General features: G+C 62.2%; 1 protein-coding gene and 1 long non-coding RNA gene across 2 annotated transcripts in view; one reads left to right on the top strand and one right to left on the bottom strand.

The window, feature by feature from the left end:
• PLEKHG4 (pleckstrin homology and RhoGEF domain containing G4) overlaps positions 1-21,534 on the top strand; it is a 119,732-nt gene extending 98,198 nt beyond the window's left edge. Inside the window, exons 15-24 of the mRNA XM_064159814.1 lie at positions 2,902-3,151; positions 4,990-5,079; positions 5,869-6,093; positions 7,252-7,422; positions 9,528-9,705; positions 11,546-11,662; positions 11,756-12,034; positions 16,188-16,392; positions 19,091-19,783; positions 20,082-21,534. Coding sequence (XP_064015884.1) covers positions 2,902-3,151; positions 4,990-5,079; positions 5,869-6,093; positions 7,252-7,422; positions 9,528-9,705; positions 11,546-11,662; positions 11,756-12,034; positions 16,188-16,392; positions 19,091-19,325 — 1,750 coding nt within the window. The 3' untranslated portion in view covers positions 19,326-19,783; positions 20,082-21,534. The remainder of the gene's footprint in view (positions 1-2,901; positions 3,152-4,989; positions 5,080-5,868; positions 6,094-7,251; positions 7,423-9,527; positions 9,706-11,545; positions 11,663-11,755; positions 12,035-16,187; positions 16,393-19,090; positions 19,784-20,081) is intronic.
• A 1,212-nt stretch (positions 21,535-22,746) lies between these two features.
• Positions 22,747-23,281, bottom strand: LOC135184619 (uncharacterized). Its single transcript, XR_010306108.1, has 2 exons — positions 23,221-23,281; positions 22,747-23,139 (listed from the first exon to the last, which is right to left on the bottom strand). It is a non-coding gene; the product is annotated as an uncharacterized LOC135184619 (long non-coding RNA).
• Between the last annotated feature and the right edge of the window lie 7 nt (positions 23,282-23,288).

The raw sequence follows: 23,288 nt of genomic DNA, 5'->3' as shown, positions 1-23,288 counted from the left end.
TTTGCACCCCCTGCCGACTGCCTCCCTTTGCATCCCCCTGCCGACTGCCTCCCTTTGCATCCCCTGCCGACTGCCTCCCTTTGCACCCCCTGCCGACTGCCTCCCTTTGCACCCCCTGCCGACTGCCTCCCTTTGCATCCCCTGCCGACTGCCTCCCTTTGCACCCCCTGCCCACTGCCTCCCTTTGCATCCCCTGCCGACTGCCTCCCTTTGCATCCCCTGCCGACTGCCTCCCTTTGCACCCCCTGCCGACTGCCTCCCTTTGCACCCCCTGCCGACTGCCTCCCTTTGCACCCCTGCCGACTGCCTCCCTTTGCACCCCCTGCCCACTGCCTCCCTTTGCATCCCCTGCCGACTGCCTCCCTTTGCACCCCCTGCCGACTGCCTCCCTTTGCACCCCCTGCCGACTGCCTCCCTTTGCACCCCCTGCCGACTGCCTCCCTTTGCTCCCCCTGCCGACTGCCTCCCTTTGCACCCCCTGCCGACTGCCTCCCTTTGCATCCCCTGCCGACTGCCTCCCTTTGCACCCCCTGCCGACTGCCTCCCTTTGCATCCCCTGCCGACTGCCTCCCTTTGCATCCCCTGCCGACTGCCTCCCTTTGCATCCCCTGCCGACTGCCTCCCTTTGCACCCCCTGCCGACTGCCTCCCTGTGCATCCCCTGCCGACTGCCTCCCTGTGCATCCCCTGCCGACTGCCTCCCTTTGCATCCCCTGCCGACTGCCTCCCTTTGCATCCCCTGCCGACTGCCTCCCTTTGCACCCCCTGCCGACTGCCTCCCTTTGCATCCCCTGCCGACTGCCTCCCTTTGCACCCCCTGCCGACTGCCTCCCTCTCCGTCCCTGCCGACTGCCTCCCTTTGCACCCCCTGCCGACTGCCTCCCTTTGCACCCCCTGCCGACTGCCTCCCTTTGCACCCCCTGCCGACTGCCTCCCTTTGCATCCCCTGCCGACTGCCTCCCTTTGCACCCCCTGCCGACTGCCTCCCTTTGCTCCCCCTGCCGACTGCCTCCCTTTGCTCCCCCTGCCCACTGCCTCCCTTTGCACCCCCTGCCGACTGCCTCCCTTTGCACCCCCTGCCGACTGCCTCCCTTTGCACCCCTGCCGACTGCCTCCCTTTGCACCCCTGCCGACTGCCTCCCTTTGCACCCCCTGCCCACTGCCTCCCTTTGCACCCCCTGCCGACTGCCTCCCTTTGCACCCCCTGCCGACTGCCTCCCTTTGCACCCCCTGCCGACTGCCTCCCTTTGCACCCCCTGCCGACTGCCTCCCTTTGCACCCCCTGCCCGCTGCCTCCCTGTGCACCCCCTGCCGACTTTGTCCCTTTGCACCCCTGCCCACTGCCTCCTTTGCACCCCCTGCCGACTTTGTCCCTTTGCATCCCCTGCCGACTGCCTCCCTTTGCACCCCCTGCCGACTTTGTCCCTTTGCATCCCCTGCCGACTGCCTCCTTTGCACCCCCTGCCGACTGCCTCCCTTTGCACCCCCTGCCCACTGCCTCCCTTTGCACCCCCTGCCCACTGCCTCCCTTTGCATCCCCTGCCGACTGCCTCCCTTTGCATCCCCTGCCGACTGCCTCCCTTTGCACCCCCTGCCGACTGCCTCCCTTTGCACCCCCTGCCGACTGCCTCCCTTTGCATCCCCTGCCCACTGCCTCCCTTTGCATCCCCTGCCGACTGCCTCCCTTTGCATCCCCTGCCGACTGCCTCCCTTTGCACCCCCTGCCGACTGCCTCCCTTTGCATCCCCTGCCGACTGCCTCCCTTTGCATCCCCTGCCGACTGCCTCCCTTTGCATCCCCTGCCGACTGCCTCCCTTTGCATCCCCTGCCGACTGCCTCCCTTTGCATCCCCTGCCGACTGCCTCCCTTTGCACCCCCTGCCGACTGCCTCCCTTTGCATCCCCTGCCGACTGCCTCCCTTTGCATCCCCTGCCGACTGCCTCCCTTTGCATCCCCTGCCGACTGCCTCCCTTTGCACCCCCTGCCGACTGCCTCCCTTTGCATCCCCTGCCCACTGCCTCCCTTTGCATCCCCTGCCGACTGCCTCCCTTTGCATCCCCTGCCGACTGCCTCCCTTTGCACCCCCTGCCGACTGCCTCCCTTTGCATCCCCTGCCGACTGCCTCCCTTTGCATCCCCTGCCGACTGCCTCCCTTTGCATCCCCTGCCGACTGCCTCCCTTTGCATCCCCTGCCGACTGCCTCCCTTTGCATCCCCTGCCGACTGCCTCCCTTTGCACCCCCTGCCGACTGCCTCCCTTTGCATCCCCTGCCGACTGCCTCCCTTTGCACCCCCTGCCGACTGCCTCCCTTTGCTCCCCCTGCCGACTGCCTCCCTTTGCACCCCCTGCCGACTGCCTCCCTTTGCACCCCCTGCCGACTGCCTCCCTTTGCACCCCTGCCGACTGCCTCCCTTTGCACCCCCTGCCCACTGCCTCCCTTTGCACCCCCTGCCGACTGCCTCCCTTTGCATCCCCCTGCCGACTGCCTCCCTGTGCATCCCCTGCCGACTGCCTCCCTTTGCATCCCCTGCCGACTGCCTCCCTTTGCACCCCCTGCCGACTGCCTCCCTTTGCACCCCCTGCCGACTGCCTCCCTTTGCACCCCCTGCCGACTGCCTCCCTTTGCACCCCTGCCGACTGCCTCCCTTTGCACCCCCTGCCCACTGCCTCCCTTTGCATCCCCTGCCGACTGCCTCCCTTTGCACCCCCTGCCGACTGCCTCCCTTTGCACCCCCTGCCGACTGCCTCCCTTTGCACCCCCTGCCCACTGCCTCCCTTTGCATCCCCTGCCCACTGCCTCCCTTTGCATCCCCTGCCCACTGCCTCCCTTTGCATCCCCTGCCGACTGCCTCCCTTTGCATCCCCTGACGACTACCTCCCTTTCCATCCCCCTGCCTTGCAGCAAGCTGCGGCACATCATCGACGAGATGGTGAGCACGGAGCGGGAGTACGTCCGCTCCCTCTGCTACATCATCGACAGCTACTTCCCCGAGCTGGAGCGGCCGGACCTGCCGCAGGACCTGCGCGGCAAGCGCAGCGTCATCTTCGGCAACCTGGAGAAGCTCTACGACTTCCACAGCCAATTCTTCCTGCGGGAGCTGGAGAGCTGCTGCAACCACCCCCTGCGCGTCAGCCACTGCTTCCTGCGCCACGTAAGCGCTGCCACGGCCCTGGGCTGGCTCGCCGCTGGGGGGGGCGGAGAGTGCCGGCTTGGGAGCGACCCCCAAGCATCGTCTGGGACAGCCTTTATAGCTGGGGGGGTGCAGGCTGCAGCAGAGGAGGCTCAGGGCAGAGCTGATTGCTGCCTGCAGCTGCCTGCAGGGAGGCTGTAGCCAGGTGGGGTTGGGCTCTGGTGCCAGGCAGGCAGCAGCAGCAGAAGGGGCCCCAGGCTGAAGCTGTGGCAGGGCAGGTGTGGGCTGGCTGTGAGGAGGAAGCTGCTGGCAGAGAGAGTGATTGGCACTGGCATGGGCTGCCCAGGGAGGTGGTGGAGTGGCCGTGGCTGGAGGGGTTGGAGCCAAGGCTGGTTGGGCACTGAGTGCCATGGTGTGGTTGTTTGGGCAGGGCTGGGTGCTAGGTTGGCACTGAGTGCCATGGTGTGGTTGTTTGGGCAGGGCTGGGTGCTAGGTTGTCACTGAGTGCCATGGTGTGGTTGTTTGGGCAGGGCTGGGTGCTAGGTTGGCACTGAGTGCTATGGTGTGGTTGTTTGGGCAGGGCTGGGTGCTAGGTTGGCACTGAGTGCCATGGTGTGGTTGTTTGGGCAGGGCTGGGTGCTAGGTTGGCACTGAGTGCCATGGTGTGGTTGGTTGGGCAGGGCTGGGTGCTAGGTTAGCATTGAGTGCCATGTTGTGGTTGGTTGGGCAGGGCTGAGTGCTAGGTTGGCACTGAGTGCCATGGTGTGGTTGTGCAGGGCTGGGTGCTAGGTTGGCACTGAGTGCCATGGTGTGGTTGGTTGGGCAGGGCTGGGTGCTAGGTTGGCACTGAGTGCCATGGTGTGGTTGTTTGGGCAGGGCTGGGTGCTAGGTTGGCACTGAGTGCCATGGTGTGGTTGGTTGGGCAGGGCTGGGTGCTAGGTTGGCACTGAGTGCCATGGTGTGGTTGTTTGAGCAGGGCTGGGTGCTAGGTTGGCACTGAGTGCCATGGTGTGGTTGGTTGGGCAGGGCTGGGTGCTAGGTTGGCACTGAGTGCCATGGTGTGGTTGGTTGGGCAGGGCTGGGTGCTGGGTTGGCACTGAGTGCCATGGTGTGGTTGTTTGGGCAGGGCTGGGTGCTAGGTTGGCACTGAGTGCCATGGTGTGGTTGGTTGGTCAGGGCTGGGTGCTAGGTTGGCACTGAGTGCCATGGTGTGGTTGTTTGGGCAGGGCTGGGTGCTAGGTTGGCACTGAGTGCCATGGTGTGGTTGGTTGGTCAGGGCTGGGTGCTAGGTTGGCACTGAGTGCCATGGTGTGGTTGTTTGGGCAGGGCTGGGTGCTAGGTTGGCACCGAGTGCCATGCTCTGGTTGGCTGGGCAGGGCTGGGTGCTAGGTTGGCACTGAGTGCCATGGTGTGGTTGTTTAGGCAGGGCTGGGTGCTAGGTTGGCACTGAGTGCCATGGTGTGGTTGGTTGGGCAGGGCTGGGTGCTAGGTTGGCACTGAGTGCCATGGTGTGGTTGGTTGGGCAGGGCTGGGTGCTGGGTTGGCACTGAGTGCCATGGTGTGGTTGGTTGGGCAGGGCTGGGTGCTGGGTTGGCACTGAGTGCCATGGTCTGGATGCTTGGCCAGGGCTGGGTGCTAGGTGGGACTGGCTGAGCTCAGAGCTCTCCTCCAGCCTGGCTGATTCCATGCTCAGGAAAGTCATTCCTGGTCTCTTCCAGGAGCAGGCTGCCAAAGGCAGAATTAGAAGGGTGACAGTGCCAAGGCTGTGGCTGTCCCTGTGTGCTGGCAGTGCCTCACAGGCTGCTTGGGGGGTGCTGGCAGTGCCTCACAGGCTGCTGGGGGGGTCTCTTTCCTTGCAGAAGGACCAGTTTGGGCTGTATGCTCTGTACAGCAAGAACAAGCCCAAGTCGGACGCGCTGCTGGCCAGCCATGGGAACAGCTTCTTCAAGGTCAGTGCCATCACCTGTGCCAGCCTTGCCCTTGCCCTTTGGGACCCTGCTGAAACAAGCTGTGGTGGGTTAGGAACATTTTTCCCCCCTCCTCCACTCTTGGAATTTCCCAGCTAGCTGGGCCAGGCTGGAAGCAAGCTGAAGCTGTGCTTGGCAGCAGAGCAGGCTCCCCAAGCAGGTGTAGGTATTATGTTGGCAACCAGCTCCAGTCACATGCAGATAAGAGCCAAACTCCCTCCCAGACAAAAAGAAGCCCCCCAGAAGGGGCTCAGAGCTACTCTCCCTTCCTCCCTCTGCTTTCCCAGCCAGCCAAAGCAAACAAGCAGCAAAGCTTCGAGTTGTTATTTGGTAGTGGAGAGGTTAGAGCAGAGCAGGAGCAGCCTCAGGGAGCAGAGTGGGACAAGTTGTTGGCATTGTGGCTTTGTATCCCTCTCAGCCAGCCACTGAACGATGGAGACTTCAGCATTGTTTGCTTTTTACAAGCAGTGATCTCATTTCTCTCATGAAAATACTCCACTTAGCCTCAAACCAGCACACAAGTCCCAGCCCCTGCTCAGACGAGCTCAGCTTCCCAGCTAGAGGCCCAGCACAGCCTTTTCTCCTGGCACAGCTCTCTGCTGCCATAGTGGGGCAGGGGCACAGAGGGGTGGTGAGTGGAGAGGTGCCCAGCACGCAGCAGCACTGCTCCTGCTTCCCTCCTTCCTTGTGCCAAGGGCACGTCCCGGGCAGGAAAGCTGCGGAGGAGGTCACCAGAGGGCTCTGCTGCCCTCACTCCTCTGCCTTTCGCAGTTCAAGCAGGTGCAGCTGGGGGATAAGATGGACCTGGCCTCCTACCTGCTGAAACCCATCCAGAGGATGAGCAAATATGCCCTGCTGCTGAAGGACCTCATCAAGGAGTGCAGCGAGGCTCAGGAGCAGGAGCTGAGCTACCTGCGGGCGGCCGAGGAGATGGTCAAGTTCCAGCTCCGCCACGGCAACGACCTGCTGGCCATGGACGCCATCCGCGACTGCGATGTAGGTCTCTTCCCCTCCCCCTCCCCCTTCTCTGGCCTTGGGATCTGCGGCTGGGATGGGGAGCACCTCCCCCACCTCGGATCCTCGCAGCAGGCAGAGCGCTGGCTGCCGGCACAGGGCTGCTGAGGCACAGGGAGGGGGAAGAGGGGAGCGTGGGGGTCCCTTTGGTCTGCCAGGACAGGCAGGTGGGGCTTGAGCTGCATGAGTTGCTTGCCACAAGCACACTCCCAGGTGCTCCTGGAGCTGTGAGGCAGACTGGCAGCCTTTAAGATGGTGTCCTGCAGGCTGCCCTGGGCCTTTCCAGCTCTTCTGAGCTGGTGAGAAGACTCTCAGGCAGGTCCTTACAGTCACAGACTGGTTTGGGAGGGAAGGAAGCTTTAAAGCTCATCCAGTCCAACCCTGCTGCAGTCAGCAGGGACATCTGCCCCTAGAGCAGGTTGCTCACAGCCCCCCCCCACAAAAAGCAGACCTGCAATGGCTCCAGCTGGGGGACATCTCCCATCCCTCTGGGCAACCTGGTCCAGGCTTTTCCCACCCTCAGCATCAAACATTTCTCCCTTCTCTCCACTCTCAATCTCCCTCTTGCAGTTCAAACCATACCCCCCTGGCCTGCTGCAACAGGCCCTGCTCCAAGGACTGTCCCAGTCTTACAGACCTCCTTTATCTGAAGGACTTCAAACTGATGGTGATGCCCCAGGGCCAGGCCAGAAGCAGCTGGGTGGAACTTCAGGGTGCAATGAAGCACTGGAGCAGGAGAAACCCCAAGGCTTAGGGTGGAGGAAGAAGGGAGAGCTGCCTGCCTGCCCTGGCAGTTTGACAGGCTCCTTCCCTCTTCATCTCTCCCATTCCCCTTGTGGTAATGCTCTGGCTGCAGTCACCACCCCACAGGCTTGTCCCACATCTGCAGAGGGTGACAGCAGGGCTCTGGGTGCAGGCTGTGCCTCGGGGAGAGGTGCAGCTCTGCCCTGAGCTCTGGGCCACTTTCCAGCCTGGCATGGCTTCTAGGGCAGTGCCACATGGCCCTGCCTCTTCAAGAGCCCTTCTCACATGGCAGGGAGCTGCTGTTGCATCTTCACCAGCTGGGCCACAGCCATGTGGTCCCCTGCTCTCCAGCCTGAGGCTGCCTGGGCTCTTAGCAGGCTTTTCCCCTGCATGCAGGTGAACCTGAAGGAGCAGGGGCAGCTGGTGAGGCAGGACGAGTTCACCATCTGGCTGGGCAGGAGGAAGTGCCAGAGACATGTCTTCCTCTTTGAGGACCTGATCCTCTTCAGCAAGCCCAAGAGGATCGAGGGTGGCTTTGATGTCTACATCTACAAGAGATCCATCAAGGTAAGGGCAGCTCTGCAGTTCCTCCTGTGCACAGCATCCCAGAGTCAGTGTCAGGGGCTGGAAGGGACCTGAGCCATCAAAGTAAGGGCAGCTCTGCAGTTCCTCCTGTGCACAGCATCCCAGAGTCAGTGTCAGGGGCTGGAAGGGACCTGAGCCATCAAGGTAAGGGCAGCTCTGCAGTTCCTCCTGTGCACAGCATCCCAGAGTCAGTGTCAGGGGCTGGAAGGGACCTGAGCCATCAAGGTAAGAGCAGCTCTGCAGTTCCTCCTGTGCACAGCATCCCAGAGTCAGTGTCATGGGGACCTGAGCCATCAAGGTAAGGGCAGCTCTGCAGTTCCTCCTGTGCACAGCATCCCATAGTCAGTGTCAGGGACTGGAAGGGACCTGAGCCATCAAGGTAGGGGCAGCTCTGCAGTTCCTCCTGTGCACAGCATCCCAGCAGGTCAGTGTCAGGGACTGGAAGGGACCTGAGCCATCAAGGTAAGGGCAGCTCTGCAGTTCCTCCTGTGCACAGCATCCCATAGTCAGTGTCAGGGGCTGGAAGGGACCTGAGCCATCAAGGTAAGGGCAGCTCTGCAGTTCCTCCTGTGCACAGCATCCCAAGTCAGTGTCAGGGGCTGAAGGGACCTGAGCCATCAAGGTAAGAGCAACTCTGCAGTTCCTCCTGTGCACAGCATCCCATAGTCAGTGTCAGGGGCTGGAAGGGACCTGAGCCATCAAGGTAAGGGCAGCTCTGCAGTTCCTCCTGTGCACAGCATCACAGGGTCCATGTCAGGCCAGACTTTGCTTGCTGCTGCCTGAGCTGATTGTTGAGCTCAGCAGAGGTTCAGGACAGTCTCCTTAGCCCTGCTGGCCACACTTTGCTCGCTGCTGCCTGAGCCGATTGTTGGGGTGGGCAGAGGCACAGGACAACCTCCTTAGCCCTGCTGGCCACACTTTGCTTACTGCTGCCTGAGCTGATTGTTGGGGGTGGGCAGAGGTTCAGGACAGCCTCCTTAGCCCTGCTGGCCACACTTTGCTTGCTGCTGCCTGAGCCGATTGTTGGGGGTGGGCAGAGGTTCAGGACAGCCTCCTTAGCCCTGCTGGCCACACTTTGCTTACTGCTGCCTGAGCTGATTGTTGGGGGTGGGCAGAGGTTCAGGACAGCCTCCTTAGCCCTGCTGGCCACACTTTGCTTGCTGCTGCCTGAGCCGATTGTTGGGGTGTGCAGGGGGCAGCAGAACCTCTCTCAGCCTGCTGGCCACACTTTGCTTGCTGCTGCCTGAGCTGATTGTTGAGCTCAGCAGAGGCACAGGACAACCTCCTTAGCCCTGCTGGCCGCACTTTGCTTGCTGCTGCCTGAGTTGATTGTCGAGGTGGGCAGAGGCACAGGACAGCCTCCTTAGCCCTGCTGGCCACACTTTGCTTGCTGCTGCCTGAGCTGATTGTTGAGCTCAGCAGAGGCACAGGACAACCTCCTCAGCCCTGCTGGCCACACTTTGCTTGCTGCTGCCTGAGCTGATTGTTGAGGTGGGCAGGGGGCAGCAGAACCTCCTTAGCCCTGCTGGCCACACTTTGCTCGCTGCTGCCTGAGCTGATTGTTGGGTGGGCAGAGGCACAGGACAACCTCCTTAGCCCTGCTGGCCACACTTTGCTCGCTGCTGCCTGAGCCGATTGTCGGGGCGGGCAGGGGGCAGCAGAACCTCTCTCACCCTGCTGGCCACACTTTGCTTGCTGCTGCCTGAGCTGATTGTTGGGGTGGGCAGGGGGCAGCAGAACCTCCCTCGCCCTGCTGGCCACACTTTGCTTGCTGCTGCCTGAGCTGATTGTTGGGGTGGGCAGGGGGCAGCAGAACCTCCCTCGCCCTGCTGGCCACACTTTGCTCGCTGCTGCCTGAGCCGATTGTCGGGGTGGGCAGGGGGCAGCAGAACCTCTCTCAACCTGCTGGCCACACTTTGCTCGCTGCTGCCTGAGCTGATTGTTGGGGTGGGCAGGGGGCAGCAGAACCTCTCTCAACCTGCTGGCCACACTTTGCTCGCTGCTGCCTGAGCCGATTGTCGGGGCGGGCAGGGGGCAGTAGAACCTCTCTCGGCCAGCACCGCTGGTGGTCTGTGCCTGCCCCGCAGACGGCAGACGTGGGGCTGACGGAGAGCTGCGGCGACAGCGGTCTGCGCTTCGAGATCTGGTTCCGGCGGCGCAAGTCCAGCGACACCTACGTCCTGCAGGCCAGCTCGGCTGACACCAAGCAAGCCTGGACCAGCGACATCGCCAGGATCCTGTGGCAGCAGGCAGCCCGCAACAAAGGTGTGGCTCCTTCCCGGGGCGTCTCTGCCGCCCGAGGTGCGGGAGCCCCTCCGGAGGTTTGGAGCTCTCTGCTGGCATGCAGCCTGAGGAGCATGTGCTGGGCATGGCTGGGCATGGCCCTCTCCTGCCACTCAGCCCCTCCCTGGGTCACTTGAGGTTGGAAGAGACCTTTGGAGATCGGAAGGGGTCGTGGTCCTCAGCACGGCTTTGAAAGCCCTCCAGGGAATGGGGACTGCAGCACTGCCCTGGGCAGCCTGGGCCAAGCCTTGCCGAGCCTTTTGGGGCAGAAATTCTTCCTCGTGGCCAGCTTAAAGCTTCCCTGGGGCAACTTGAGGCCATCTCCTTGCTCTCAGCTTGTTGCCTGGGGGGAAGAGACTGAGCCCCCTCTCACCCCAGCCTCCTTTCAGGGAGCTGTAGAGAGCCAGGTCTCCCCTCAGCCTCCTTGCAGGGAGCTGTAGAGAGCCAGGTCCTCCCTCAGCCTCCTTTCAGAGAGCTGTAGAGAGCCAGGTCCTCCCTCAGCCTCCTTTCAGGGAGCTGTAGAGAGCCAGGTCCTCCCTCAGCCTCCTTTCAGGGAGCTGTAGAGAGCCAGGTCCTCCCTCAGCCTCCTTTCAGGGAGCTGTAGAGAGCCAGGTCCTCCCTCAGCCTCCTTTCAGGGAGCTGTAGAGAGCCAGGTCCCCCCTCAGCCTCCTTTCAGGGAGTTGTAGAGAGCCAGGTCCTCCCTCAGCCTCCTTTCAGGGAGCTGTAGAGAGCCAGGTCCTCCCTCAGCCTCCTTCCAGGGGGCTGTAGAGAGCCAGGTCCCCCCTCAGCCTCCTTTTATCCAGGCTAAACACCCCCGGGGCCCTCAGCTGCTGCTGTGCTCTAGGCTCCTCACCGACTTTGTTGCCCTCCTCTGGGCACGCTTGAACGTGACCAGTCCCAAGCTCTGGGTGACTTACAGACGCCCACCTGGGCTCCCTGAGAGAGCCAGGAGATGCCAACCCTGGGAGCATCAGCTGTGCTCCTGAGAAGTCCCCCCTGGAGTGGCAGCTGCCTGAGTCAGGCTGGCCGAGTCCCTGCTCTCCGCCGCTGGCTTCCCGCTTGGCAGCTGCCGGCAGGTGGCATCGCAGCCAGCTGCTTGCTTGGCCAGAGCAGGGCATGGCCGCTGGTCCCCGGAGCCCCCTCGGGGCTGGGGAGCTAAGCTCGGTGGTTGAGAAGCAGCCTGGCCCCAGCTGTGCTTTGGCCTGGGGGCTGCATGCTGCCCGCGGGGAGGGCTGGGCCAAGCTGATGCCAGGGCCTTGGGTCCTCCTCCTCTTCCTCCTCCTCCTCTCCCTCCCCCTCCTCCTCCTCCTCCTCTCCCTCCTCCTCCTCCTCCTTCTTCTCCTCCTCCTCCTCCTCCTTCTTCTCCTCCTCCTCTTCTCCTTCTCCTCCTCCTTCTCCTCCTCCTCCTCCTTCTTCTCCCCCCTCCTCCTCCTCCTCCTCCTTCCTCCTCCTCCTCCTCCTCTCCTCCTCCTCCTCCTCCTCCTCCTCCTCCTCCTCCTCCTCCTCCTCCTCCTCCTCCTCCCTCCCTCCCTCCTCCTCCTCCTCCTCCTCCTCCTCCTCCTCCTCCTCCTCCTCCTCCTCCTCCTCCTCCTCCTCCTCCTCCTCTTCTCCTCCTCTTTCTCCTCCTCCTCCTCCTCTTTCTCCTCCTCCTCCTCCTCTTTCTCCTCCTCCTCCTCCTCTTTCTCCTCCTCCTCCTCCCTCTTTCTCCTCCTCCTCCTCCTCCTCCTCCTCCTCCTCCTCCTCCTCCTCCACCCCCTCTCCTCCTCCTCCTTCTCTTCTTCTTCCTCCTCCTCTCCCTCCTCCTCCTCCTCCTCCTCCGCAGAAATCCGCATGCAGGAGATGGTCTCCATGGGGGTGGGCAACAAACCCTTCCTGGACATCAAACCCAGCGAGGCAGCCATCAACGACCGTGCTATCGACTACATCATGAAGGGCAGAGGTAGGTGCCAGCCCTGCCCCTCCCCGTGCCCCACCCCCAGCCCTGAGCCGGCCAAGCCTGGCGCTGAAGCCGCTCTGGGCTGCATCCTCGCAGGCGCCAGGACCAGAGCCTCCATCGCCGTGTCCCTCTTCGACCATTCCAACCCCTACAAGAGGACGCAGGCGCAGCTCTCCGCCGGCAGCAGCCCTGCTGCTTACAGCCCTTCCTCCTCCTCTTCCTCCTCCTCCTCCTTGCTGGGACCTCTCAACCTCCACATGTACCTGGACCAGGCTCTGCTGCCAGGCGTCCTGGCTCCCGCCCGCCCCTTCGACCTCGGCGCCTGCATCGAGGAAGATGAGCTGGAGCATGAGACCAGCAGCCAGCCCTCGCTGAGTACGTGTGCCAGGGGAGGGCTGCCCGGGGCCAGCAGGCACAGGGAGCAGATTAGTGGTTAGAGAGGTGGGCAGCACTCGGGGGGAAGCAGCCTGTGTGGCCACTGAGGACTAAGAGGTGCTCAAACCTCAGCTCCCTGGAGGGGACCTTGCTCCTTTTGCCTCTGCTTGAAGCATGCTTGGCACTCCTCCAGAGTGCCAAAGCTGCCACCCCGTGCCCGGAGCACCCCTAGACCTGCCTGCCTCATCTTCACAGCCCTCTGCTCCCCCTCAGTCCCAGGCCAGAGAGAGAAAAGCTGAGGCAGAAGCAGCTCAGTTGGAGTGGGTGCCAAGGGCTGCCACCCACAGGTGCAAGAAGCAGTGCCCAGGGCCCCCTCAGCAGCCATCTCCCTGCAGGTGAGGCACCCTCCAGGGGGCAGGAGCAACATCTGGCAGCTCCCCTGGGACACACTGAGCATAACCTGGGAGAGGATCCTCTGCCTGTGCTGTGCAGAGCTTCAGAGGCAGCCCTGGGATAAAGCAGCTCGGGGACAAGCCCAGGGACAAGCCCAGGGACAAGCCCAGGGACAAGCCCAGGGACCTCCCCCCCACCAAGGCACTTCAGAGGGCAAAAGAAGGGCAGGATTTTGGCCAGCAGGCACAGGGAGCAGATTAGTGGTTAGAGAGGTGGGCAGCACTCAGGGGGAAGCAGCCTGTGTGGCCACTGAGGACTAAGAGGTGCTCAAACCTCAGCTCCCTGGAGGGGACCTTGCTCCTTTTGCCTCTGCTTGGAGCAGCAGAGGCTTGCTCGAGGTGAGGGCTGTGCTGGAGCCATCCCCGTGGGAGCTGCTCTCCTCCGGGCAGGTGGAGCAGAGCCCCCAGAGGCTGGCCAGGAATGCGTGCGGCAAACTCCTCCCTGGGGAGGAGGTTCTGCTGCCAAAGCCGAGCAGCGCTCAGGAGCGCTGGGGGATGCCCTGCTGGGGGCTACTTACAACGACTGCGCTTCCTGAGGCGGGCAAGGTGTGCGGGGGGGGGCTCACACCATGGTCGAGGGGCTTATGGTGACCTGGCCTGCTTTCTGCAGAGGAGAGAAGCCAGCGTTAGGGCAGGGTTAGAGCACAGCAGCACCAGGACGCAGCGGGAAGGGGCCGAGGGCCGGCGGGGAGCTAAGGCTGAGGTCTCCCAGCAGCAGATTCCTGCTCCTCCAGCTCCTCACGCCCCAGGAAAGACCCAGCCCTGCCGGGAAAGCAGCTGAGCAGCAGCAGCAGCAGCCGCAGCAGAGCCCAGGCCAGGCTCCCGCAGGCTCTGTGCGCATCCCCCCGCCCGCCGCAGCCTCTCTCTTGGCTTTCACGGGGCGGGGGCGGGGGCGGGGGGCAGGTGCCCGTGGGTCTGAAGCGTCCCCGTGGCAGAGGCTCGGTGCCACATACTGGCCTCTGTCTCTGCTCTGAGCTGCTCTGCCCCCTTGCCCTCACCAGCAGGGTCCAGGGAGCCCTTTTGCCTTCCCCTGGCCAGCCTGCCCCCATCTCCAGCACCTCCCGGGGCACTTCCCTGGGGTGGTCTTTGTTGCCTGTGGCTTTAAGAGAGACCCAGGCAGGAGCTGTAGAGAGCCAGGTCCTCCCTCAGCCTCCTTGCAGGGAGCTGCAGAGAGCCAGGTCCTCCCTCAGCCTCCTTGCAGGGAGCTGTAGAGAGCCAGGTCCTCCCTCAGCCTCCTTGCAGGGAGCTGTAGAGAGCCAGGTCCTCCCTCAGCCTCCTTTCAGGGAGCTGTAGAGAGCCAGGTCCCCCCTCAGCCTCCTTTCAGGGAGCTGTAGAGAGCCAGGTCCTCCCTCAGCCTCCTTCCAGGGAGCTGTAGAGAGCCAGGTCCTCCCTCAGCCTCCTTGCAGGGAGCTGTAGAGAGCCAGGTCCTCCCTCAGCCTCCTTTCAGGGAGCTGTAGAGAGCCAGGTCCTCCCTCAGCCTCCTTCCAGGGAGCTGTAGAGAGCCAGGTCCTCCCTCAGCCTCCTTTCAGGGAGCTGTAGAGAGCCAGGTCCCCTCTCAGCCTCCTTTCAGGGAGCTGTAGAGAGCCAGGTCCTCCCTCAGCCTCCTTTCAGGGAGCTGTAGAGAGCCAGGTCCTCCCTCAGCCTCCTTGCAGGGAGCTGTAGAGAGCCAGGTCCTCCCTCAGCCTCCTTTCAGGGAGCTGTAGAGAGCCAGGTCCCCCTCAGCCTCCTTGCAGGGAGCAGTAGAGAGCCAGGTCCTCCCTCAGCCTCCTTCCAGGGGGCTGTAGAGAGCCAGGTCCTCCCTCAGCCTCCTTGCAGGGAGCTGTAGAGAGCCAGGTCCTCCCTCAGCCTCCTTCCAGGGAGCTGTAGAGAGCCAGGTCCTCCCTCAGCCTCCTTCCAGGGAGCTGTAGAGAGCCAGGTCCTCCCTCAGCCTCCTTTCAGGGAGCTGTAGAGAGCCAGGTCCTCCCTCAGCCTCCTTCCAGGGAGCTGTAGAGAGCCAGGTCCTCCCTCAGCCTCCTTTCAGGGAGCTGTAGAGAGCCAGGTCCCCTCTCAGCCTCCTTTCAGGGAGCTGTAGAGAGCCAGGTCCTCCCTCAGCCTCCTTTCAGGGAGCTGTAGAGAGCCAGGTCCTCCCTCAGCCTCCTTCCAGGGAGCTGTAGAGAGCCAGGTCCTCCCTCAGCCTCCTTTCAGGGAGCTGTAGAGAGCCAGGTCCTCCTCAGCCTCCTTCCAGGGAGCTGTAGAGAGCCAGGTCCTCCCTCAGCCTCCTTTCAGGGAGCTGTAGAGAGCCAGGTCCCCTCTCAGCCTCCTTTCAGGGAGCTGTAGAGAGCCAGGTCCTCCCTCAGCCTCCTTTCAGGGAGCTGTAGAGAGCCAGGTCCTCCCTCAGCCTCCTTTCAGGGAGCTGTAGAGAGCCAGGTCCCTCTCAGCCTCCTTTCAGGGAGCTGTAGAGAGCCAGGTCCTCCCTCAGCCTCCTTGCAGGGAGCTGTAGAGAGCCAGGTCCTCCCTCAGCCTCCTTTCAGGGAGCTGTAGAGAGCCAGGTCCCCCTCAGCCTCCTTGCAGGGAGCTGTAGAGAGCCAGGTCCTCCCTCAGCCTCCTTCCAGGGGCTGTAGAGAGCCAGGTCCTCCCTCAGCCTCCTTTCAGGGAGCTGTAGAGAGCCAGGTCCTCCTCAGCCTCCTTTCAGGGAGCTGTAGAGAGCCAGGTCCTCCCTCAGCCTCCTTTCAGGGAGCTGTAGAGAGCCAGGTCCTCCCTCAGCCTCCTTTCAGGGAGCTGTAGAGAGCCAGGTCCTCCCTCAGCCTCCTTGCAGGGAGCTGTAGAGAGCCAGGTCCTCCCTCAGCCTCCTTTCAGGGAGCTGTAGAGAGCCAGGTCCCCCCTCAGCCTCCTTTCAGGGAGCTGTAGAGAGCCAGGTCCTCCCTCAGCCTCCTTTCAGGGAGCTGTAGAGAGCCAGGTCCTCCCTCAGCCTCCTTCCAGGGAGCTGTAGAGAGCCAGGTCCTCCCTCAGCCTCCTTTCAGGGAGCTGTAGAGAGCCAGGTCCTCCCTCAGCCTCCTTCCAGGGAGCTGTAGAGAGCCAGGGTCCTCCCTCAGCCTCCTTTCAGGGAGCTGTAGAGAGCCAGGTCCTCCCTCAGCCTCCTTTCCAGGGAGCTGTAGAGAGCCAGGTCCTCCCTCAGCCTCCTTTCAGGGAGCTGTAGAGAGCCAGGTCCCCTCTCAGCCTCCTTTCAGGGAGCTGTAGAGAGCCAGGTCCTCCTCAGCCTCCTTGCAGGGAGCTGTAGAGAGCCAGGTCCTCCCTCAGCCTCCTTTCAGGGAGCTGTAGAGAGCCAGGTCCCCCCTCAGCCTCCTTGCAGGGAGCAGTAGAGAGCCAGGTCCTCCCTCAGCCTCCTTCCAGGGGGCTGTAGAGAGCCAGGTCCTCCCTCAGCCTCCTTGCAGGGAGCTGTAGAGAGCCAGGTCCTCCCTCAGCCTCCTTGCAGGGAGCTGAGAGAGCCAGGTCCTCCCTCAGCCTCCTTGCAGGGAGCTGTAGAGAGCCAGGGTCCTCCCTCAGCCTCCTTGCAGGGAGCGGTAGAGAGGCCAGGGTCCTCCCTCAGCCCTCCTTATCTGGGGGCTGGCGTGCCCAAACGCCTCTGCCAGCAGATCCCCTGGCACAGGCCACGATGGTCGGGGAACGGTTTTGGGTTGGGAGGGCCCTTTAAGCTCATCACTCTCTTCCTTTCCTCCTGGCAGCCACCGAGAGCTCCGAGTCCTCTCACTGCCTGTCGGGCAGCGGCTCCAGCGGCTCCGACAGCGGCTGCGTCTCCAGCATCCCTCAAGAGAGCTTCTGCGAGGACCTGAGCTCTCCCACCCTACACCCCGCTGGGCTCCCAGCGCCGCTCTGGCGGGGAGGAGAAGCCCAGGTTCGGCGGCCGGCAGCAGCCAGTACATCTCTGCAGTAAGTGCTGCTGCTGCTGCCCGCAGCTCTCTCTTCGCTCTGCCTCTCCCTGCCGCCGCCGCCGCTCCCCCGGCCCCGGCCGCTGCCGCTCGCAGGGGAACCGAAGATGCTGCTTTTGGGCTGGGGGTGACAGTGGGGAAGTGACCTCCCCTCTCCCGCAGCCTCTGCTCCTCTGGGGCAGGGGAAAGCCTCTCTCTGGTGAGAGCCTCCCCTGCGGTGCTCGCTGGCCCCGAGGAGCGGCGCTGGGAGGGACCTGCGGCGCTGGAGGCTGCGGGCCAGGAGCTGTGGCGCTGCCGCGGGCGGGGGGATGCGCACAGAGCCTGCGGGAGCCTGGCTTGGGCTCTGCTGCGGCTGCTGCTGCTGCTGCTCAGCTGCTTTCCCGGCAGGGCTGGGTCTTTCCTGGGGCGTGAGGAGCTGGAGGAGCAGGAATCTGCTGCTCGGAGACCTCAGCCTTAGCTTCCCGCCGGCCCTCGGCCCCTTCCCGCTGCGTCCTGGTGCTGCTGTGCTCTAACCCTGCCCTAACGCTGGCTTCTCTCCTCTGCAGAAAGCAGGCCAGGTCACCATAAGCCCCTCGACCATGGTGTGAGCCCCCCCCGCACACCTTGCCCGCCTCAGGAAGCGCAGTCGTTGTAAGTAGCCCCCAGCAGGGCATCCCCCAGCGCTCCTGAGCGCTGCTCGGCTTTGGCAGCAGAACCTCCTCCCCAGGGAGGAGTTTGCCGCACGCATTCCTGGCCAGCCTCTGGGGGCTCTGCTCCACCTGCCCGGAGGAGAGCAGCTCCCACGGGGATGGCTCCAGCACAGCCCTCACCTCGAGCAAGCCTCTGCTGCTTCAAGCAGAGGCAAAAGGAGCAAGGTCCCCTCCAGGGAGCTGAGGTTTGAGCACCTCTTAGTCCTCAGTGGCCACACAGGCTGCTTCCCCCCGAGTGCTGCCCACCTCTCTAACCACTAATCTGCTCCCTGTGCCTGCTGGCCAAAATCCTGCCCTTCCTTTTGCCCTCTGAAGTGCCTTGGTGGGGGGGAGGTCCCTGGGCTTGTCCCTGGGCTTGTCCCTGGGCTTGTCCCCGGGCTTGTCCCTGAGCTGCTTTATCCCAGGGCTGCCTCTGAAGCTCTGCACAGCACAGGCAGAGGATCCTCTCCCAGGTTATGCTCAGTGTGTCCCAGGGGAGCTGCCAGATGTTGCTCCTGCCCCCTGGAGGGTGCCTCACCTGCAGGGAGATGGCTGCTGAGGGGGCCCTGGGCACTGCTTCTTGCACCTGTGGGTGGCAGCCCTTGGCACTCACTCCAACTGACCTGCTTCTGCCTCAGCTTTTCTCTCTCTGGCCTGGGACTGAGGGGGAGCAGAGGGCTGTGAAGATGAGGCAGGCAGGTCTAGGGGTGCTCAGGGCACGGGGTGGCAGCTTTGGCACTCTGGAGGTGTGCCAAGCGTGCAGGCCTGTGGCTTGTGAGCTGCAGGTGGCAGAGTTCAGATCAACTCTGCCAGCTGTGGTTAACATTTAAGATCCAGACCCTTTCTAGGAGGGGGGGACACAAGAAGGCTTTGCCAGAGGCCACAGAGGCAGTGGAGCTGCTGGGGGCAAGGAGGTAGCCCCTGGGCCCGGTCCTGAGGTGCAGCTGTGGGGCAGAGCTGCTCTCCTCCTGCCAGGCTCCTGCTCTGCCAGCTCTGTGTGGCACCTCTGCCCCACCTGTGTGGGGGACACAAAGAAGGCTTGGCCAGAGGCCAGAGGCAGTGGAGCTGCTGGGGGCAAGGAGGCAGCCCCTGGGCCGGTCCTGAGGTGCAGCTGTGAGGCAGAGCTGCTCTCCCCCTGCCAGGCTCCCCCTACCAGGCTCCTGCCCTGCCAGCTGTGTGGCACCTCTGCCCCTCCTGTGTGGGGGACACAAAGAAGGCTTGGCCAGAGGCAGTGTGGCTGCTGGGGGCAAGGAGGCAGCCCCTGGGCCAGTCCTGAGGTGCAGCTGTGAGGCAGAGCTGCTCTCCTCCTGCCAGGCTCCCCCTGCCAGGCTCCTGCCTGCCAGCTGTGTTGGCACCCTCTGCCCCTCCCTGTGTGGGGGACACAAACAAGGCTTGGCCAGAGGCAGTGGAGTTGCTGGGGGCAAGGAGGCAGCTCCTGGGCCGGTCCTGAGGTGCAGCTGTGGAACAGAGCTGCTCTCCCCCTGCCAGGCTCCTCCTGCCAGGCTCCTGCTCTGCCAGCTCTGTGTGGCACCTCTGCCCCACCTGTGTGGGGGACACAAAGAAGGCTTGGCCAGAGGCAGTGTGGCTGCTGGGGGCAAGGAGGCAGCCCCTGGGCCGGTCCTGAGGTGCAGCTGTAGGGCAGAGCTATGCTCCCCCTGCCAGGCTCCTCCTGCCAGGCTCCTGCCTGCCAGCTCTGTGTGGCACCTCTGCCCCACCTGTGTGGGAGACACAAACAAGGCTTGGCCAGAGGCCAGAGGCAGTGGAGTTGCTGGGGGCAAGGACGGCAGCCCCTGGGCCGGTCCTGAGGTGCAGCTGTGAGGCAGAGCTGCTCTCCTCCTGCCAGGCTCCTCCTGCCAGCTCCTCCTCTGCCACCTCTCCTCCTTTCCCCACCGAAGCTCAGCTGTGCCCTGGGTGCTTTTCCAGGTGTGCTGCTGAATCCCTGCTGGCCAGGACAGAGTGGCTGGGGGGGAGAGCCTGCTCCAGCAGGGGAGCTCAGCTGCCCTAACTCCACTGCACGATGCTGTCTTCCAGGTGTGAGAGCCATTTCAAACCCACTCCCCCCACCCCCCCCCACGAAGACCCCAAGGCCTCTGACCAGCAGGAGGGGAGAAGCTTCACCACGAGGAGAAAGTCTTTCACACATAAGCAAGCTCTTGCAGAGGGCCTCTGGCTGTTGAGGTTGGGGTTTGGGGGGGGGTGGGGAGAGCCCCAGGGAAGGCTCCTGTTGGCCACATGTAATAGCTTCGGGTGTTGGATGGGACCTTAGAGGCAGCCAAAATTCCTTAGCTTAATATTTATGAGTTAATAAATAACATAGAGGCTTGGAGAAAAAGCCAACCCCAAACCCTCCCCCCCCTATGGTTTGGACCTCTCTGGAGCTGTACAGATGTTTTTTGTTGTTGTTCTGAGTGTCTCTGGTCCTGCTTTGTTCTCAGAGCTGTTTGTGGAAGGGCTTGAAGAGACCCTTGGGGTATTTAAGAGAAGTTAGGGTTGATGTTTCAGGGTTTGTCTTCTCCTGGAGCTGGAGGTTAGGATCCTTCCAGCTGGAACTTCAGCCTCCTTCCAGCTGGAGGTTAGGATCCTTCCAGCTGGAGGTTCAGGATCCTTCCAGCTGGAGGTTAGGATCCTTCCAGGTGGAACTTCAGCCTCCTTCCAGCTGGAGGTTCAGGATGCTTCCAGCTGGAGGTTCAGGATCCTTCCAGCTGGAGGTTAGGATCCTTCCAGGTGGAAACTTCAAGCCTCCTTTCAGCTGGAGGTTCAGGATCCTTCCAGCTGGAGGTTCAGGATCCTTCCAGCTGGAGGTCAGGATGCTTCCAGCTGGAACTTCAGCCTCCTTCCAGCTGGAGGTTCAGGATCCTTCCAGCCTGGAGGTTCAGATGCTTCCACCTGGAGGTTCAGGATGCTTCCAGCTGGAGGTTCAGCCTCCTTCCAGCTAGAGGTTAGGATCTTTCCAGCTGGAACTTCAGCCTCCTTCCAGCTAGAGGTTAGGATCCTTCCAGCTGGAGGTTCAGGATCCTTCCAGTTGAGGTTTAGCCTCCTTCAGCTGGAACTTCATCCTCCTTCCAGCTGGAACTTCATCCTCCTTCCAGCTGGAAGTTCATCCTCCTTCCAGCTGGAGGCTCAGCCTCCCCCCAGCTGGAGGCTCAGCCTCTCCCCTGCCCTCTGAAGCTGGCTATGATAGCAATAATTTATTCTCCTGGCTTAACACTTCTGGTTTAATAAAAGCAGTTTCATTGCTAGGTTGAATTCTTTCCTTCAGGTGATTCCTCCAAGTGCCTCAGGGCTGAGCTTAAGCTCTGGCTCTGACCCTCCCTCCCCCTGCCAGCTCTGACTCTCTCCCTGTGCAATTCCTGCAGCTAATTCCTCTGGAGAGGGGGAGGAAGCCAGGAGGAGCTTCTGGGCTTCTTCCCCTGCTGGGAAGGCAGAGCTGGAGCAGGGAGTCTGGAGCAGCCAGCAGAGAGCCCTTGCTAGGAGCTGCCCTGCCACAGGGCTCTGGCTCTGCTTGGAGCTGCTGCCTTGTGTCACTCTGGGGCTCAGCCTCCAGCTGCATGGGGGACCAAGGTCAGGCTGCAGCATGGGCCTGGTGGCAGCAGCCAGGCCCTTCCCCTCCCAGCTTTTGGGCTGGCAGGGCTGGCTGCTTGCTTCACCTCTTCAGGTACTTCACTCTTAACCCTTGTGGCTTGTTTGAGGAGCTGGGGGGGGTGGGGTGGTGGTGGCAGCATCTGTGCCCAGCATGTTTGGAGCAGTGGGCAGCAGTGGCACAGTGGGAAGTGGAGCACAGAGGTGCCCAGGTGCCCATTCAGTGCCATCAGAGCTCCTACTGTGGCCATGGCTCCACATCCCTCTCCTGGGAGGAGATGGAAAATCAGCACTTTGGGGGAGCCAGAGCTCCCTGCTGCCAAGCCCCCTGGGTTGCTGCTGCTCCCTGCTGTGCCCATCCCCCCCCTCCCTGAGCTCTGAGCTGTGAGTGCAGCGCTGCCTCCTTTGGCTGAGGAAGAAGATGGAGCAGGAATCTCCTCAGCTGCACTTTCCCCTGCTCCTGGCAGAGCTCTGCTGTGACCTGGCCTTTGGCCAAGCTCACAGCCACCCTGAGCTGCCTTTCCCTGCCCACCTCGGAGGTGTTCTGGTTGCCTTTGCTGCCCTGGGGAGTCCTTTTTAGCACCTCCCTCTCTTTGCAGGGCAGCAGAAAGCAGTTAGCACCTCTCAACCCAACCACACAGGCACCAGTGGCACAGGGAGAGGTGGAGGTGGCACAGGCTTAATGCCAGCTGTCAGTGCCCACAAGGGCTAGAAAGAGACTTAACTCATGCCACAAGAGGACCAGGAAGCAATCCTGGAGCTCTCAGTTTCCAAAGGTTTCTGCATTGCTGAAAAAAAAAGACCTCAACTGTTGAGTCCTGTTTACCTTGCCACTGTGGTTTTTGTTTTCAAGGTTTGATGGAGTTGTCTAATAAAAGTTATTTTCTTTACATGAACCTCCTTTTGCCTGGTGCTGAGCTCTGGGGCTGAGCAGAGGCAGAGGATGGGCACTGCCCTGAAGGGCAGAGCTCAGAAGGTTGGGAGGCAGTGCTGCTTGGAAGCTTGTGGTGTTCCCCAGGGCTTAGGTTTGCTTCCAGCAGTGAGCTGGATTTGGGCTTGGAGAAGGCTCCAAGGAGACCTCAGGAGCAGGCTTGAAGGGGCAGGAGAGCTGGGGAGGGACTTGGACAAGGGTTGGGAGTGGCAGGAGGACAGACAATGGCTTGGAGCTGGGAGAGGGAGAGGGGAGATGAGGAGGGAATTGTTGGCAGTGAGGGTGGGGAGAGACTGGCACAGGTGAGGGTGGTGAGACACTGGCACAGGTTGCCCAGGGAGGTTGTGGAGCACAGAAGCACCCAATGTGATCTTTGATCACATTGGGTGCTTCTGTGCTCCACAACCTCCCTGGAGGTGTTTGAGGCCAGGTTGGATGAGGCTGTGGGCAGCCAGCTCTAGGGTAGGGTGTCCCTGACCATGCAGGGGAGTTGGAACTTGCCTGACCCTTCTGGTCCTTCCAACCCTGCCTGATTCTTGTGCAGCTCTTTTCTTTGCTGAGTTGTGTCTCAGGAGCTGAGTGGAGCCTCAAAACCATCCTAGGAGGAAGGACAGAAGACATCAAAGCTGTCTTTGATCACATTGGGTGCTTCTGTGCTCCACAACCTCCCTGGAGGTGTCCAATGCCAGCTTGGATGAGGCCTTGAGTGTGACCTGTGCTGGGTCCCTGCCCCCCTGGCTGAGCTTTCAGCTCCCTTCCAACCCCCAACCCATTCTCTTGCCATCCTGACTTGGAAAAACTCAACTCAGCCACTTTGAGTCAGTTCCCTCCTTCCCTCCAAGACCTCACACAGTAGATCAAGTCCTTCAGAACCACAACCCAACCTAGAAATGGTTCAAAATCATCACTGACAGCCAAGCTCAGACCAGTTTGAGTCACTCTCAGTATTGGTCACTTTATTTTCCACACCCCTTTTTTTTTTGCCTCAGTTCAGCCAAGCAAGCTCAGATCCTGCAGAACAAGAGCCCCAACCCTGCTGAGCTGCTGGCTTTAGCTTCTCCTCCTCTCCTTTGCCCAGGGAGAAGCAAACCCTGGCCCAAACAGCAGGAGCTGCTTCCCCTAGGAGTCACCACACAGCTAAAAGAGAGCAGGCAGAGCTGCTGCCCACACAGCAGCCAGGAGTGAAGCTGTTGCTGGGGGCTTACTGTTGGCACACTGCAGTAGCCACCAGCAGAGGTGCCAGCCTCAGCTTGCCCTCGTGGACAGGCAGGTGGGGGAGGATCATCAGGCAGACCAAGGCTTAATCTGGAGTCTTTTGTCACTTCGATGGGACCAGGAGGTGCCAAAGGCAAAGGCTCTCAAAGCCTTCAGCACCTCCTGTGCCTGCCAGGCTTGGCCAAGGCCAAGTGCCCTCTGTGCTCCTGCTCCCACAGCAGCTGCTGAGCCACCTCCAGCTGGCAGACAACAGCAGCAAGGGCAGCAGGAGCCCACAGGTGGCACCTTGGAAGCTAAGCCAGAGCTGCTGAGCCACCTCCAGCTGGCAGACAACAGCAGCAAGGGCAGCAGGAGCCTGCAGGTGGCACCTTGGAAGCTAAGCAGAGCTGCTGAGCCACCTCCACCTGGCAGACACAGCAGCAAGGGCAGCAGGAGCCCAGAGGTGGCACCTTGGAAGCTGAGCCAAGAGCTGCTGAGTCGCTGCCACAGGGGCCTGGCCTGCTG

This window comes from Pogoniulus pusillus, chromosome 20 (assembly GCF_015220805.1).
Source record: "Pogoniulus pusillus isolate bPogPus1 chromosome 20, bPogPus1.pri, whole genome shotgun sequence".
NCBI classification, from domain to species: domain Eukaryota; kingdom Metazoa; phylum Chordata; class Aves; order Piciformes; family Lybiidae; genus Pogoniulus; species Pogoniulus pusillus.
Note: the sequence above shows the minus strand (reverse complement) of the source record. Positions and strands in the feature narration are given on the sequence as shown.